This window comes from Aethalodelphis obliquidens, unplaced genomic scaffold (assembly GCF_003676395.1).
Source record: "Aethalodelphis obliquidens isolate GAN/ISIS:26980383/991018 unplaced genomic scaffold, ASM367639v1 scaffold53, whole genome shotgun sequence".
NCBI lineage: Eukaryota > Metazoa > Chordata > Mammalia > Artiodactyla > Delphinidae > Aethalodelphis > Aethalodelphis obliquidens.
The window spans coordinates 11,319,855-11,336,696 of NW_020837997.1; the positions used below are offsets into that span (position 1 = coordinate 11,319,855).

Below are 16,842 nucleotides of genomic sequence, written 5' to 3' on the forward strand. Positions count from 1 at the left end.
TGCAAATGCAAAGAACAATACCAGGTTTATACCAGACACTCAGGCTAAGGAAGCTACTGTGGACCGAGCACTGAGCTTCCTGGCAACCATGGCAAAAAGGGTCACAGAATCCCGCTTAGAAGATTCTCCTCAGACACCAGTCCCTGGGGCCCTGGGAGTAAGGGGTTATGGTGTCTCAGCCAGGGCAGGGGTGGGAGCCAGTCACCTGGTGTCTCCAGGGTCACTGGCTCAGAGAACTCGCCTGAAACTGCCTTATTACAGGCCTTCACACGGAAATTCATGTATTTCATGTCAAACTTGAGACCTACGAGACAACAGAGCAATCAACATTGTGTACGCTTTGAGCAATAGATTAGAGGCCCCTGTGTCCCACAGTAATCCCACCACCCTTCATTCTAAGGAGTATCTTATAAATGACATCCCTGAGAAACCATCCTTGCCCTCATTCACCTGTGGGGTATCACTTGGCTCTGCCCACAACCCAGGCTGGCCAGTCAGGATGCTTTATGGCTCAGTCACACCAGTTGGTCCAGGGATAGGCACATGACCCAAACTAGCCAATCAGAATCTGCCCTGGGACTCTAGTATTATAACGAGCAGATTCTGTCTTTCCTCTGGGCTCGCCAGCTAGGAGGAAGCTCCTTTTGAGAAAATTTTCCAGCACATCGGCAAGCCTCCTTGAGAATGCAGCCCTAGAGCCACTGAGTGTCAGGAACGGAGCTGAGTGAGTCATTTGCTGGAACCCCTGGATCTAGCCATGCCTGGTTCCTTAAAGTCTTTCCATACTACTAGGTTATATCCTACCCTCCATTTCTATACTTTAAAAAATATATTATTAATTTCTTCTAATCTTATAAAATAAAAGCAACCATCAAGCTGTCTTCTCCCTCAAGCAAAACCTCTTTGGAGAGCTGTCCACACCCCCCTCTCAGCTGCCTCATTCCTCTCCTTCCTTTGGCCTTGTTAATCCTCATCTTTCAGGATCTCCTGGCTGACCACTCCTTCCTTCATGGAACATTCTCTTTCCTTGGCAGCCATGGCAGCCTGCCCCCTCTGATTGCTCCCCCTTGGTCTTCTTTGCAGGCTCCTCCATACCCTCAAATGTATGGGTGCCTCAGTCTGGAACCCCTGCTCACGTCACTCTGCTGACTGTCCCCTTCTCACCCTTCAGACACCACCTCTCCACCCACAGCACTCACAGCCCAACCTTTAGCTCAGACCACATGTCCAGCTGCCTCCTGGGCATTCCTCACAGGGTGCCCATTCTCTGGGCATCCCAAACAACACTTAGTACCCCCTGCTCTGAAATCTCCCATAGATCCCCTTGCCCTCAGGGTAAAGTCCCCGTTCCTCCTCTCCCCTCTCCCTACAGTTGTGGTTCCCTCTGCAGACTTAACTAGTTCCAGGCACAAAGGCTCAGTGTTCTGGCCTCTGAGCCCTTATCAGGCTGTTCTTCTGCCTGGAAGTCTGTTCTCCCCCTCTTCCCTTTTGGGCCTCAGCCTGGCTGTTAACCTCCTCCAGGTGCCCACACAGACTGCCTCACCCTCCCTTGGAGCCCCTTTTCTGAGAGTAAGGTGGTTTGCTCAGCAGCGCCATCTACTGCCCCAGAGCTAAGACTACCTACCACCCAGGAGGCTTGGTTTCAGAATCACAAACCCATCTGACTTTTGACAGTGCGTGCCTCAGTTTCCTACTCTGCAACCCAACAATCATATCCCCAACACTGAGGATGAGATGGGTCAAGGAATGTAAGTTATAAACTCAACCCAAACCTTCCTGTCTTCCAAACAATCAACGAGAGAGTAGGCGGACTGCAAATAACCACATAGGTTCTTTACAGAGGTGAGCGAATTCATCATTATCCTGAATATCGCAGGTCTTTTGAGGGATTCAAGTTCCTGCCCTATGGATTTTGGAAAAGGCCAGAGAGGCAAAGAGGATGCATCCAGAAGCCTGTGATGGAGAAGGTCTACACCTTGATGACGGTGGTGATGACACAGATTTACACATGGGATAAAATGGCACATGGGATTACACAGGCACACACGAATGAGTGCGTGTAAAACTGGTGAAAAGCGAGTCAACACTGCAGAAGGTACCCGTATCAGCTTTCTGGTTCTGGTATTGAGTTCTAGTTATGTAAGCTGCCACTACCAGAGAAAGCTGGGTATAGCCACACAAGGGACTATCACTCAGCCTTAAAAAAGGAAGGACATTCTGACACAGGGTACCACGTGGATGAACCTTGAGGACATGATGTTCAGTGACATAAGCCAGACATACTGTGTGATTCCACCTATATTAGGCACTCAGAGTAGTAACAATCGTAAGGACTGGAAGTAGAATGGTGGGTGCCAGGGGCTGCGGGGAGGGGAATGGGAGTTAGCGTCTAATGGGGACAGGGGGACTTCCCTGGTGGTCCAGCGGTTAGGACTCAGCTTTCATTGCCGAGGGTGTGGGTTCGATCCCTGCTCGGGGAACTAGGATCCTGCAAGCCGTGTGGTGTGGCCAAAAAGTTAAAACAAACAAACAAAGCTAGTGGGGACAGAGTTTCAGTTTTGCAAGATGAAAAGTTCTGGAGATGGATGGTGGGGAGGATGTTAGCACAACATCATGAACGCAGTGAATAGCTGATCTGTGCGCTTAAGAATGGTTGAGATGGTGAATTTTACGTTATGTGTGTTTTACCACAATAAAAAAAGATTGGGGGAAAAAATGGGATGTGTTTATTTTGTTTCCCATGCAAAGGATAAGCCAAGAGTTTCTCAGGCCCTCTCGCAGGTTGCTGGCTTTTCTTTCCTGCAATTAGCATGCTCATTAGTAACCATGCAGGCTAATTACAGCCCAAGAGCGGTGGTGATAGTTATCTCCTCAGCGAGACTCTCCCCGCCCCTGAGGATTTCCCTTGGCTCAGGATGGCTTCTTAACTCATTAGGGACCCCTAATTTTATCTTCCATCAGACCCTCCCCTACCAGCTGGACGGATTCCCCCAGGCTTTCTGCTCTCTTATAACTGCCAAGGAAATCCCCAAATCCTGGGAGGGTAGCCCCCCAAACACCAGTGCACCAGAGGAGGGATTTTCACCCACTTTGCTCCCCCACTACTCCAAGGATGGTGCTTGGTACCCTGCAGACATCAAGTCAAAATGAATGAATGAATGAATGAATGAACGAATGCTGGATCATAGAGATAAGACAGGGATGGAGGAGGCCCTCTCGGCCCGTACCTCACTCAGTTCCTTCATCTGTAAAATGGTGATAAGAAGCACGCCCATTACATGTGGGTAAAATGCTTAGCGCGTAGTAAGCCCTCAACACGTGGTACAGTGGCTGTCACCAGTATCGTTTTCATCATTGTTATTTCTGCTATGCCCCACTGGTCCAGCCCGGCTGCTCTCACACCCCACGTGCCTTGAGGATCGTCCATGAGCCCCAGGTTGACTGATGGGGAAGGGTGAGCTGCCCTTACCGGTCAGGGTATATTCTGTCTGCTGGATGCCCTCGATGACCATCCAGGGCTGGTCCTCCTTGAGGCGGGGCGGGCCCTCAAAGTTGGTCCGCCGATACTCCAGCACATAGTGGTCAATCTTGTTGTCCTCGTCCGGCATGCGCCACACCAAGGTTACACAGTTGTCGGCCACCAGGGACTCGGCCAGGTCGATCACAGGGGCACTAGGCACTGCCCAGGACAGAGCAGAGAGGGGTGTCAGGGCGCTGTGCCTGCAGGGGCGGGCCTTGCTGTAACCCCACCCACATAATAGACCTTCTTGGGGGCGGGGCGTCCTCTGGATCCCAGGATTAGGGGCGGGGCCCCTCTGGGTTGTGGGGCCTGGGGGTGGAACCTCCTCAAAGGGTGGAGGGTAGGGAAGAGATTTCTCAGGGTTTAACCAACAAATGGCTGGGCCTTCTCTGGATTCCACCATTCAGATGAAGAACATTTCCAGAACGCGACCAATTGGGGGTGTGGCCTCCATGGGACTCCACCCCTGGTGGGTGGGGCTTCTTCAGGGCTCTGTCACAGGGTGGGGCTTACTCATGGCTCCATCCACCATGGGGTGGGAACTCTCAGGGCTCCTCCCCAGGGCGGGGCCTTCTGGGGTTTCCACAAATGGCTGTCAGCCCTACTCTAGGCCTTGTCTCAGGGCCCCCCAGACTCCCGGGCCATTTCCCTGCAATCTTGGCCCTCCAGCAAGTTCCCCTCTCACCAGGCAGGAACGTGAGTGCCTGTAGCATCCTCCGCTCCTGTGCAAAGTCCACCATGAGGTGACTCATGTTGTCGCTGACCTTGGCTTTCAATGACAGCCGGAAGGCGGGGGCCATCGTCACACTGCAGGGAAGGAGGTGGACGCCCAGGCCTAGTCCTCTGAGGTGTGTGTAGGGGACCCCCTCCCCCTTCTTCCTGTCCAGTGCTCTGGGCCAAGGGACCCTCACCTGGGCATTCCCACCTTCACAACAGGGGTGGGGCAATGGGGTGGGAGCCAGGTCCCAGCATCTTACCCATCTTTGATTTGCTTGGCAGCCTAGAAAGAGGAACAGAATAAAATCCAAAGAATTGTGTTGACTGAGTCTGAAAGCCAGTATACAGACAGGAAGACTGAGGCCCAGCCAGGCATCTATGTGGCAAAGTGCCCCAACACTGGGGCAGAAAACCTTGGCTGTGCCCCGAAGGGATAGGGGGCAAAGACAGGCTCCCACCCCCACCTCCCACCCAGTACCCAGTACATACAGTTGGCTGATTTAGCAAATAAAAATTTTATAGGATGCCCAGTTAAGTTTGCATTTCAGATAAACAGGAAATGATTTTCTAGTATAAGTAGGTCCCATCCAATATTTCAGACACACTTATACTAAATATCGCACGTGACATATGACTAAAAAATTATTCGTTGTTAAATCTGAATTTCAGATAAAGAATGAATATGTATTTTTGTGTAAATATGTCCCATGCAACACTTGGGAAATATTTATACCAAACCTTTGCATGAGATATACTAAAAAATTTATTTGTTCTTAAATTTGAATTTCAGATCAACCACGATGAATTGTTCTTTTTAGCGTATGTCCCATGTGATCTTTGGGATGTACTTAGACTAAATATTGCATGGGCCATACTTATACTAAAAAATTACTCGTAGTTGATCTGAAATGCAAATGTATCTGGGGGTCCTGTATTTTATCTGGCAGCCCTACCAGTCTGGCTCCCGAGGCACCTACCTGAGGAAAGTCCCCGCGGTCCGTGGCCTGCAGGGTCTGGTTGGCCGTCTCCAGAAGCTCCTCAGAGCTCTCCAGAGCTCGCGTGCAGGCAGCCAGCTGGTTCTGCAGGCGCCATGGCACCGAGAGAAGAGACACCTTACTCCACTGCCTCAAGCCCTCCCAGGGCTCCCCACCGCCTTCGGGATGCAGGGTACCATGCCCTTCTCCAACTGCAGGTGGGAGAGGGAGGCTGGCCCTCTGCAGGCAGGGCATCAGAACCACCTGGGGATCCCTTCCTTAGAAATGCACATGCCCAGGCCACATCTAAGCCCAGGGCTCCACATCCCCCAGGGATGGGAATCTGGGGTGTTAGGAGGTTGCCCAGGAGGTTCTGGTGCAACCTCCAGCGACCCCAGCTTGGAATCTGAGACCCCAGGAGACTCACAGGCGGGTATTTGGCAAGGGGTGATGCCCTCAGATCTGGGGCACCAGTGGGAAGGGCTGAGAAATTGGAAGCGCTGGGTGAGGACAGGTGGGGAGGAAAAGCCAGATGTACGGGTGGGGCTGCAGCCGTGGAGAGGAGGGGTGGATGGGAGAGGGGATTAAGAAGGAGAGCAGGTGGGTGGGACATTAATAGGTCATGGCCAGGGAGGAGGCTGGGAAGACCCCAGGAAAAAAGAGGAGGTGTGGCCGACACCGCTAGAGGGTCTGGCTCTGGACACCGGGGACACTTGGGGACATCTCTGGGAAGGGGCACGGGAGGAGGGGCAGGTTTGGAGGAAGATGCTTAGGCCAGCTGGGCTCTGCTGAGTGCGAGGGGTGGGATGGAGGATGGCGTCTGGGCGGGGTTCCAGGAGAGCACCGCCCCCCCCTCTCCCCCCCCCCCCACCCCCGCACACACACCTGCAGCTCGTAGGCGCGGCTGGCACGGTCTTGCTTTATTTTCATGAGCATGCCCTCCTTCAGCTCCTCCAGGAGGGAGAAGAGGGACTGGAACTCGGCTTCCAGGTCTTCCTGCACCTTGGCCGAGTTCGCCTTTGGAGAGACATTGTGGGGTCAGAAGGGCTAGGATTGTCAAAGCCGGTGCTCAGATGGGGAAACAGGCCTGGCCGTGGCAGCCAGGCCCGCGAGTCCCATGGACATCAGCAGATTAGCTCGTATGGCTGCCCCTCCCTCCCTCCTGGGGGGGGTGACTTCCTTACCTCCACGTTCAACAGCATCTGCTTGAGGGAGTAGATGAAACTCTGAATCTCTTCGTTTTTCACAGCCAGTGTCGTGATGATCTTCCGCAGAGCCTCCTGCCCCCAGGGAAGCGCGCACACAGGTAAGCCCCTCAGCCTGGCCGGGCTCCCCGACTTGAGGCTCCCCATTCTGTCCTCCAGGCATCCAGGGAGGGGATGCGGGGGCCACGGTGCCAATGAGCTTGGGCATCCACCAAGAGCAGGCCCTGGGCGGAGCTCTGGCCCTACATCCCTCAGGAAGCGGGCAGGCATTAGACACCCTATGCGTGCCCATTTCACAGAGGAGGAAACTGAGGCTCTGAGAGAGCTTCTCAGGAAGGGACAGACCCTGGGCCCCAGTTAGGTCTGCCTGAGCACAAAGCCTTCAACCAGGTACCTATATCCTGAGGGCAGGGCATGATCCAGGGCGAGGGACTAGCTTCGGGAAAGAAACCCCAGAGGAAAAGGAGGCCTGCAGAACATGGGCTCATCTGGGGAAGGGGATACGCTGGGAAAAGGGATTAGCAAGGAGAAAGACGGTACCTGAGGGAGGGTTAGAGAGGCCAGGTAAGTGGAGAAAGGCAAGGAGGCCTGGAAGAGGGGATGCGGGAGGGAAGGAGGCCGCGTGGGGGGATGCTGCTGGGGCCTGTATCCCTAACCCAGGCCTCCGACGGGTGCTTTTCCTGGGGGCGCGGGATTGATGGGGTCACCAGTGCTGAGCTGGCGGGGCGTCCTCCGAGGCGGGGCGGGGCGGGGGCCGGGACACCTGGTCCGCAATCCGGGTGGAAGGCGTGGGAGATGGAGTCAAGGCTGGGTCCGGGGTACTGGGAGGGCGAGGGAGACATGGAGGGGATGTGCCCGAACCCAGGCCAAGATGATGCGGGGTCGTGGCGAGAGTGGGGGGGGGGCGAGTCTAGAATCGGGGCTAGATCCGGGCGCGGTTGCGGTGGGGGTGGGGCTTCCTCCGCAGAGCAGCTGGGGCGGGGGGGCGGGGAGGTAGCTGCGGCATCACCTGGTCCCCTCCTCTTGTCTAACCCCGCCGCGGGCCCCGCCCCGCCCCGCCCCGGTCTTACCCTCTGGTCCTCCATGGCTGCAGCCCAGGTCGTCCCCGGCCAGGGCCGCGGGTCTCACTCGCTCTTCTAGTCCCCAAGCTGCCTTTGCCGCTGCCGGTAGCCAATGGCCCGCCGAGCCCTCGCCGCCGCCGCCGCGCCCCCAGTCAGCGCTCCATCACTGGCCGCAGGGCGCAGGCGCGCCCCTCGCGGCAGACTGGGAAATGTAGTCCTTCTTGCGCTAGGGTCGCCGAGAGCCGAGACCCAGAGCCTGGGTCGTACCAGGCGACATTGCTAATGATGTCTGAGCTGGAGAGAGCCCGGAACTGGGAGGCAGGATGCCTGGGTTCGACTGCCGTGTGGCCTTGAGCCTACCCCTAGTCTTCCTAGTGCCTCAGTCTCCCCACTCTCTCACCCACACAACTTCTCAGCTGCCACTCAAACTGGAATTCCACTGCAACCCACCTCCACCTGGCCCAGAGATCTGCCCCCCGCAACTACTCACGCCTTACATTTACTGAAAAGCCAAAGTCTTTTGCACAAGCGGATGTTCAGCTTCCAAAGCCGCCTTTCCCTCCCTAAATCACAACTGAACTCCTATGCATCCCACAAAGCCCCAGGCTCTCACATCTCCTCCAGAAGCCTCTCTGCCTGCCCAGAATCCATAGGGCTAGGAGGAGGCTGGGAGGCACTTCCTGGGGAAGTGTGGGCAGAGCGCCACCGCAGGGGCCTCCCTGTGGTTGACAGGAACAATTCTGCCAAGAACACTGACCCTCTTCTTTCTGGTTGAAAAAAAGGAGGTCACACTGTGGTTGGGGGTGAGACATTGAGGCCTAGGAGTCTGCCTCCTCCTCCGGGGTGGGTACTGCCGGCTGTGGGGTGATGGGTGCAGGGCTGGGAGAAAGTCCAGAGCTTGTGAACCCCCTCGACTGGGCCCCCAATCTTCTCCCCAGGCTGTGGGGACAGGGGAGCCACCCTATCTGCCGTGGGACTCAAAGCCATTAGCAGAAATCCCTTCCTCTGAACCCCAAAGGAAGACACCTTGGGGGCAAAATAACTGAGCCTGGGATTCTGCCATTCTGTCCCCTGCTCAGGCCTCTGCCACCTGCTCTCCTCCCCTCCCCTTGCCTCACCTGCCCTTCATTGTGTCCCCCCCAGCCTAGGTGTGTTTGTATAGTCTTTTAGAAGGATTTTCGCTCACATGATCTCCACCACATACGCATACTGCTTTTCAGATTAAAAAAAAAAAACTTCTGGGAAACTGAGGCAAGAGGTGACAGGAAATGGAACCCCAAGCAGCAGTGGCCACCAGACGTCTGCTGGCTGCCCGGGTGTCACCTATACCTCTGTGGTGGGGGTGGAGTGTCACATATGTCTCTGTGGCAGGAAGTCTGTCATGTAGGAGGGGGAGGGGGTTGGCAGGATGCTGGGAGAGGGGAGCCTGATGGGCCAGGAATGGGTTCCCTGGGCAAGGTGCTGGTCCTCCTGGCACAGTTTTGGGGTGAGTACTTGGGCCTCCCTCCCCTCTACCCCCACCCTGTTGCAACCCATCACCCAGCTTCCTGCCCCTCCTATAGAGGGCCCCTCGAAACCTTAGTTTCTCTGCTCTGCCAAATAGGCCCCGTCTCTCTCCCTGATACTCAGAACTTTACAAGGGTTGGAGGGTTCTAGCAAGGATCCTCAGAGGGGCCTGCAGGATAAAATTCACACCATGACCTGCGTATGAGTCTTGCGTGACCTGGCTCCGCTGGCCTCTCATCTCCTCTCTCCTCTGCATTCCCTCTCTCCCCCGTGGCCAGCCTGCTGACTCTTCTCTCCTTTTTTCTTTTTTTTTTTTTTTTTTTTTTTTTTTTGCGGTACGCGGGCCTCTCACTGTTGTGGCCTCTCCCGTTGCGGAGCACAGGCTCCGGACGCACAGGCTCAGCGGCCATGGCTCACAGGCCCAGCCGCTCCGCGGCATGTGGGATCTTCCTGGACCGGGGCATGAACCCGTGTCCCCCGCATCGGCAGGCGGACTCTCAACCACTGCGCCACCAGGGAAGCCCCCTTTTTTCTTTTTTTTATCCCAACACATCAAGCTTGATCCCACCTCCGGGCCTTTGCACCTGCTGTTCCCTCTGCCTGGAATACTCTTCCCTGGATCTCCTCTCTCTAGCGTCAGCTACAACTGCACCCCAAAGACCGGGAACTTGAAGGGGTGTCTAACAGACACCCCGACTTCTCATGGCCCAAAGCAAACTCTTTCCCCTCCAGCCCTGCTTCTCCCTCGGTGTCCCCCATCTTGGCCCAAAGCCTCCACCATTCACAAAGTCCCTCAGGTTAAACCTTGGAAATCTGCCACTGTCCCTCTTTCCCTCTCTCTCAATTCAGTTCCTCTTGTAGTCCTTCTGGGGACAACTTTCAAAATCTATTCAGACTCTGACCACTTCTTTCCAGGGTCCGGCCCACATCACTGGTCTCCTGGACCCTCATTTCCTGGCCTCACCTGATCTCCCTGTGTCATAGTCTGTTCTCACCATGGCAGTCACGGTGATCTTTTTAAAACTTAAATTGGACCACATTTCCTCCCTGCTCCCCTGGTTTCCCATCACACTTAGGTTAAAAACTAAGCTGCTCCTCTTTCCCCACCCCCACCTCTGTACCTCCACCACACCCCACCCCAATGGCCTGCAGGCCTCGAAAAAGCCATCCCTGCTGACTTCTTGGATCCCACTTCCTCTCGCCGGCTAGCTCTTCTCCAGCCACAGGGTCTTCTCACTGTTGCTGCAACTTACCAGGCACGGTCCAGCCTCAGGACCTTTGCACGGCCCATTCCCTCTGTCTGGAGTGCTCTTCCTGCATATCTTCCTTCCCACGACTGACTACGTCTTACCATTCAGATCCCTGTTCAAATGTCGCCTCCTCTGAGAGGCCTTCCCTGACCATCCTCTATAAGTAGATCCTCTCACTTCATCCTTATCCCCTATTGCCACTCCCCATTCCTTTCCTCCGTCAGGATTCTCATTTCACGACTTCCAGTGTCTCTCTCCCCACAGACCCTCAGCTCCACAAGGGTAGGGATTTTTGTCTTAGTCACCTCTGTGTCTGTGTCCACAGTGGCCAGGACAGGGTCTGGCTCACGCGAGGCAATATGTGTGTGGCTGAGAGCCAGACACGTCATACAGTCCACCTTGAAATCTCGCAAGTGCCAAGAGACTTATCCCCATTTCACAGATGAGGCCATTGACCCTCAGCAAGAACCTTGCAAAGATCACACAGACAGCAAGCTTTCAGACTCTTACTGCCTCATCCCTGTGGGCTGGCTAATGCGGTAAGTCACACACACTCACACACACTGAGAAAGGCCTCAATCACCTCTTCTGTCCCCCAGGCCTGCAAGGAGCCACAGGCCTGAGTGTGCAGCAGGCACCCAAGTTGCTGCAGGTGAGGCAGGACAGCCAGGTGACCTTGGCCTGCCAGGTGGTGCAGGCCCAGGCCTGGGAGCAGCTACACATCGAATGGACCAAGGATGGTGACATCTTGTGCCAGACACGCATCATCAACGGCAGTCTCACCGTGGGTGTCTGCGGGCCTTGGGGACGGCTCTCCTGGCAGCCGCCTGGCAATCTCACCCTGCAGCTGGACCACGTGAGCCTCAATGACAATGGGCTCTACGTGTGCTGTGCGACCGTGGAGATCCCTGATTTGGAGGAGGCCCAGGGCAGTGGGACACAGCTCCTGCTGGAGACAGGTATGAGAGCATGTGCGGGCAAGCTGGGGACTTGGAACTTCCAGAAATCTTAAAACTGTAGAATCTCAAACTCCTAGAAACATAAATTCTCCAAATCAGATTCCTAGGAACAGAAAGTCTGCAGATGCAAGAAGTTTGTAAACTAGACAGCCTCTGTTGCAACAACTCCACTCTGCCGCTGCAGCATGAAAGTCACCAGAGGCATACCTACAGGAATGGGCAGGCCTGGATGCCAATAAAACTTTATTGAAAAAAACAGGCAATGGGCCATATTTGCTGAGCCCTGTTCCAAGATATCACAATTATAATAACCCTTGAATATATATAATTCTGGATTCTGGTTCAAAACATCCCATAAAACACGCTATTCAAGTACATCCTACAAACAGAGAAATGCACACACTGTAAGTGGCCAGCTCAATGGATGTCTTAGTCTGTTTGGCCACTGCTATAACAAAACACTACAGACTGGGTAGTGTTTTTAAATAAACCACAGATTTATTTCTCAGAATTCTGGAGGCTGGAAATCCAAGATCAAAGCACCAGCAAGGTTTTGTTCTGGTGAGAACCCTCTTCATGTTTCATAGCTTGCACCTTCTAGTTATGTCCTCACGTGGAAGAAGAAGCCGGGGGGCTCTCTGGGGTCTTTTTTTTTGGGCGTGCTGCACGGCATGTGGGATTTTAGTTCCCCAACCAGGGATCGAACTTGCGCCCTCTGCACTGGAAGCGTGGAGTCTTAACCACTGGACCATCACGGAAGTCCCCTGGGGTCCCTTTTATAAGAGCACTGATCCCATTCGTGAAGGCTCTACCCTCATGATCTAATCACCTCCCAAAGGCCCCGACCTCCAGTTACCATCATATTGGGGGTTAGGATTCAACATATGAATTTTAGAGGGATGTGTACAAACCACAGCAATGGATTCTCACAACCTGAACACACTTGGGTACCCAGCACCATGACAACACACATATCTGCTTCCTCATAGATGCTGTCCTCATGCCCACCCCACCATCCTGACCTCTAACAGCATAAATCTATTTTAACTGGTTTCACATTTTACTTAAATGGACTCACAGAGTATATTCTGTCTCCGACATCTTTCACTCAACCTGATGTCTGGAAGATTCCTCCATGTTGGTGTGTGGAGCAGTGGCTCATCCTTGCTGCAGAGCGGCCTCCATCACCACCAATCATTCCAATTTCCTACTGATGACCATTTGGGCAGCTTCTGGGTTCTGGCTATTATGAATAAGGCTGCTGTGAACAATCTAGAACTTGTCTTTTGGTCAACATATGGCCACATTTCTATTGTACCGAGGACAATTCCAGAATCTCAAACCACAAGATAGAATCTTGCAGTTCTAGGGCTTCCCTGGTGGTGCAGTGGTTGAGAGTCCGCCTGCCGATGCAGGGGACACGGATTCATGCCCCGGTCCAGGAAGATCCCACATGCCGCGGAGCGGCTGGGCCTGTGAGCCATGGCCGCTGAACCTGCACGTCCGGAGCCTATGCTCCGCAATGGGAGAGGCCACAACAGTGAGAGGCCCGAGAAAAAAAAAAAAAAAAAAAAAAGAATCTTGCAGTTCTAGAATCCTAGGGACATAAATTCCAAGCTCTGAGAATTACAGCATATGTTCTGCTTGCAGTTCTAGAATCCTAGGGACATAAATTCCAAGCTCTGAGAATTACAGCATATGTTCTGCATGGGACTGTCACTCCTAAGCAGGCAAAAATTTGTTCTTGGGAGCAAAGAAAATCTTACTCTTTTTATGTACAAAGCATCGATACGCAGACAGCCCATAAACAGAGTTACAGAATGTCTGTGGTATTAACATTTCATCGGGGAACAAATTAAGGTTCTTAGAACGTCTACTTAGGGGAGTGATAATGAAAAAAGTTGAGAAACACTAAAATAAAGGAATGGAAGATTCTAGAATCTTAGAGTTGTAGTCTTAAATACTTTATTTATTTACTTATTTTTAATATTAATTAATTAATCTATTTGTTTATTTATTTATGGCTGTGTTGGGTCTTTGTCGCTTGCACAGGCTTTCTCTAGTTGCCCCAAGCAGGGGCTACTCTTCATTGCGTTGCGTGGGCTTCTCATTGTGGTGGCTTCTCCTGTTGCGGAGCAGGGGCTCTAGGCATGCGGGCTTCAGTAGTTGTGGCTCGAGGGCTCACTAGTTGTGGCTTGCAGGCTCTAGAGTGCAGGCTCAGTAGTTGTGGCACACGGGCTTAGTTGCTCTGCAGCATGTGGGATCTTCCCAGACCAGGCTCGAACCTGTGTCCCCTGCACTGGCAGGTGAATTCTTAACCACTGCACCACCAGGGAAACCGGTCTGACTTTAAAAAGAGACTCTTAGAACTTTTTCCTAAATATTTATTTATTTACATTTTGGCCGTGTTAAGTCCCAGCTGCAGCACTCAGGCTCTCTAGTTGTGGCACATGGGCTTAGTTGCCCTGAGACCCATGGGACCCTAGCTCCCTGAACAGGGATCGAACTGGTGTCTCCTGCATTGCAGGATGGATTCTTAACCACTGGGCCACCAGGGGAGTCCCAGAGAGACTCTCAGAATTTTGCAATCACAAAGTGTATAGGAGCAGAAAATTCTAGAATTCCAGAATCCAGAATTGAAAACCATTGACTCTCGGGAATTCCCTGGGGGTCCAGGGGTTAGGATTCCATGCTTCCACTGCAGGGGGCACGGGTTCGATCCCTGGTGAGTCGGGGAACTAAGATCCCGCAAACCGTGCGGCACGGCCAAACAAATAAACGAAAAAGGAAGGCGTATGGACTCTCAAGGCTGGAAGCCACTTTCCCGATCGGCTAAGCCACCTGTCTCACTTTACAGAGGACGAAGCTGAGGCTCAGCAAGGGCCAAGACACATCCAACCACACACACAAGCCGGGGATGCAGCCAGCTTTCTCCAGAGCCCACCTCATGCGTTTCCCCCACTCTGCGTGACACCCCATTATAGGCCAAACCATAGGGGCCGGAGACTCAGGTTGACCCGATGGGGTCCTGCTCTCTCTCGGCGGTTCCCGAGGGCCTTGGGCACATGCCTGGCCCGTATCAGGCAGAATGAAGCACCACCCGGGCTCCCAGGCCCAAGAGACGCCCATTTGTCTCCAGCTGGCAGGACCCACCCGCTGCCTGCCTCTAGGGCGGTGTGTTATGGCTGTCCTGCCTGCCCCCCACCCCTCCAGTGATGAGGGGGCCAATTACCAATTAGCAGAGGCAGGGTAGCAGAGGCACCAGGCTGTGAGTTGTTGGCAGCTGTGAGGGAGCGAGAGTGAGCGGGCACAGGTCCAGCTCCCCACAGCTGGCTTTCCTATCCCTGAACAGCTGCTTGGAACCCTGGGACCACTGCCAACTTTAGAACCTCCAAGATGAAGGGGTTGGGGGCTCTGGGTCTCGTCTTAATCACAGGAGAAGGCGCCTTTGGCTGGGGTTCATGTCAGTTATACAGACCTGAAAGCACATCCCCGTTCTGCCATTCACTTGCTGTGTGACCTTGGGCAAGTGACTTGACCCTTCTGTGCCTGTTTCCTTAGTCATCAAAATTCAGCTAATAGTGCTTTCCTCATCAGATTAGGTGAATTTAAAGTGATTATATCTAAAGAGTTTATTGCAGGGTCTGGAACATAGTAAGTCCTCAGTAAACATAAGTGGTTATTATTGTGTCTATGATACTGATTATTCAGCAAGACTCAAAAATTCAGGCCCGTGTAAGTTTTTGTTTGTTTTGGTTTGGTTTTTTTCCTTTCCTTTCTTTCTGAAACAGGGAAGGGAGAGGGAAGCTGAGGGGAGAAACACCTTTGTTCAAAGCATGGCCCATCTGTTGCCTGGATGTGTGACTCCAGGCAAGTGACTCAGCCTCTCTGAGGCTCAGTTATCTTGGGATTGACACAGTGTAGACGCTCAAAAAACAGGAGCCATGAGGACGATAGATCCCATGATCAGGATGATGGAGCTCATGGTAGTGTTGGCAAAGTTCCTGGTGAAGATGGTGGAGCTCAAAATGAGGATGATGGAGCTCATGTTCAGGGTGATGGGACTAAGGGTGGGGATGATAAGGCTTGTGATGGGAACGGTGGAGTCTATTATGGCAGCAATGGGGCTCATGACAAGGGTGGTGCAGCTCATGGTGGGGATGATGGAGCTCATGATGAGAAAATCCCGTTGGCAGTTACTTCACAATAACCCAGCAAGATAGGAATGATTAGTATCCTTTTTTCAAAAGAGGAAACAGGTTCAGAGCAAATCCCTGCCTGAACTCACACAGCATGGCAGGGGCAAGAACCCTGAGGTCCCACACGGGGTAGAGGGGCTCTTACCCTGAAGAGGTGCAGGAAGCTGGACTCGAAGGTGAGCTCCCCTGAGACGTAGCTTTCTTCTCGGCAGATAGCTGGCTACTGAACCGGAGCTTCTCAGGTGAGTTCCGCCCACGTGTCCCTCCTCCAGCCCCGCCCCACCCCGCCCCCGTGCCCCGCCCCCAGTGAGACCGCCCACAAACCCCCACCGCCTTCCCAGGGCTCTCTTTCGCACTGCTGGTGACTGGAGCGGTGGCCGTGGCCGCTTTCGCTCTGGGAGCCTGGATCTGGGGCCGCCGCCGCTGCCGGAACAGAGACGCAGGTAAGGAACCGCGCAGGTAGCCGCTCGGAGGGTGGACGGTTCCCACGAGCACCGTCATCCACTGGCGACCCCGCCCCCGCGTGGCGGAGGCGGGAACTGCAGCTTCTTGACAAGGATGGAACGCAGACCCTTCTGACTTTGATACCTGCCCCTTTTGGAAGGAGCGAGGGTGAGGCTGGGAGGCAGAGAAGGGGAATAGATGGGGAAGGCTGGCCCCTACACCCATGTTTTTCAGAGGCATAGACAAAGCCTCCAGAAAGTGGGCTGGAGAGGGCCAGGCTCTCTTAAGTGATTCTGCCCTCTTGGTGTCATACCCCCCCTCCTTCCAATGCAGGGAATCCACTCTACATCAATGCCTTATATCAGCCCCGGAGGGCCCCAAGGAAGAGTGAAGCATGGCCTGTGTAGGGGAAGATGCTGGACATCTCCAGCAAGAATCAGAAGGGCCAAAGCTTCTATTCGATCTCTTTCCCCTGGCCCCCCACCCCCAAGCGGCCTCTGGCTCCCAAATCTTCCTCCAGCCCCAGGCCCAGTCACCCCATCTCTGCAGTTGAAGTCCCTCCTGGCCCAGGCCAAGAGGATTCTTTGAAGTGGGAAGACGAATCAGAACCCCCAGAGACCAACAGAGGACACCCCCCCAGCAGCTACGTAAAGATGTGACTTATTCCAAGAGGATCACGAAGTCCAGCAGTTCATCCTGAGACACGCCCCCTCCTCATTTCTATGAGTCTGGATTTCTCCCTTGCCCAAAGAACACCCAATAAAGGCTCATGAAGAAACCAAAGCCAGAATGTGTGGCAATTTGGGAGTGCTAAAGAGATCTGAGGAGTCATCAGGGGGGTCTCAGAGGACCACTGTGGTGAGGGGGCTCTTTGACGACTCGCAAGCCTTCCACCTCTTATCCTTGGAGAGACATGTCCAATTAGCAGAGAGAAGTGATGCCCCCGGCTTCAAAACCGTGCCCGGAGCTGGACGCACCCCCTCCCCAGCTGGTATCTCTCCCCCAGG

The 16,842-nt window shown here is 53.8% G+C and overlaps 3 protein-coding genes and 1 long non-coding RNA gene across 6 annotated transcripts in view; 2 read left to right on the forward strand and 2 right to left on the reverse strand.

Moving 5' to 3' along the window:
• Positions 1 to 2,402, forward strand: part of STAP2 (signal transducing adaptor family member 2) — a 15,929-nt gene extending 13,527 nt beyond the window's left edge. Inside the window, exon 12 of one of the 2 annotated variants that reach the window (XM_027085451.1) lies at positions 1,877 to 2,402. In XM_027085451.1, coding sequence (XP_026941252.1) covers positions 1,877 to 1,959 — 83 coding nt within the window. In that variant the 3' untranslated portion in view covers positions 1,960 to 2,402. The remainder of the gene's footprint in view (positions 1 to 1,876) is intronic. The other variant, XM_027085455.1, reaches the window with a different exon arrangement.
• FSD1 (fibronectin type III and SPRY domain containing 1) overlaps positions 1 to 8,306 on the reverse strand; it is an 11,356-nt gene extending 3,050 nt beyond the window's left edge. The window contains exons 1-8 of the mRNA XM_027085449.1: positions 7,487 to 8,306; positions 6,396 to 6,491; positions 6,097 to 6,228; positions 5,215 to 5,316; positions 4,498 to 4,520; positions 4,206 to 4,327; positions 3,470 to 3,679; positions 206 to 304 (exon numbers count right to left, since the gene is read on the reverse strand). Coding sequence (XP_026941250.1) covers positions 206 to 304; positions 3,470 to 3,679; positions 4,206 to 4,327; positions 4,498 to 4,520; positions 5,215 to 5,316; positions 6,097 to 6,228; positions 6,396 to 6,491; positions 7,487 to 7,501 — 799 coding nt within the window. The 5' untranslated portion in view covers positions 7,502 to 8,306. The remainder of the gene's footprint in view (positions 1 to 205; positions 305 to 3,469; positions 3,680 to 4,205; positions 4,328 to 4,497; positions 4,521 to 5,214; positions 5,317 to 6,096; positions 6,229 to 6,395; positions 6,492 to 7,486) is intronic.
• On the forward strand, positions 6,144 to 16,351 carry TMIGD2 (transmembrane and immunoglobulin domain containing 2). Of its 2 annotated transcripts, XM_027085461.1 has the most exons (6): positions 6,144 to 6,350; positions 6,461 to 6,517; positions 10,833 to 11,192; positions 15,604 to 15,633; positions 15,733 to 15,834; positions 16,169 to 16,351. In XM_027085461.1, exons 1-6 carry the CDS (start codon positions 6,329 to 6,331, stop codon positions 16,240 to 16,242), a joined length of 645 nt encoding a protein of 214 aa, XP_026941262.1. In that variant the 5' UTR covers positions 6,144 to 6,328; the 3' UTR covers positions 16,243 to 16,351. The 2 variants fall into 2 exon arrangements, with proteins under 2 accessions (XP_026941262.1, XP_026941261.1); XM_027085460.1 differs by lacking the exons at positions 6,144 to 6,350; positions 6,461 to 6,517 and adding an exon at positions 8,528 to 8,963.
• LOC113608714 (uncharacterized) lies at positions 11,071 to 15,593 on the reverse strand. The gene is made up of 3 exons (XR_003428401.1): positions 15,537 to 15,593; positions 12,271 to 12,435; positions 11,071 to 11,182 (listed from the first exon to the last, which is right to left on the reverse strand). It is a non-coding gene; the product is annotated as an uncharacterized LOC113608714 (long non-coding RNA).
• Positions 16,352 to 16,842: the final 491 nt, after the last annotated feature.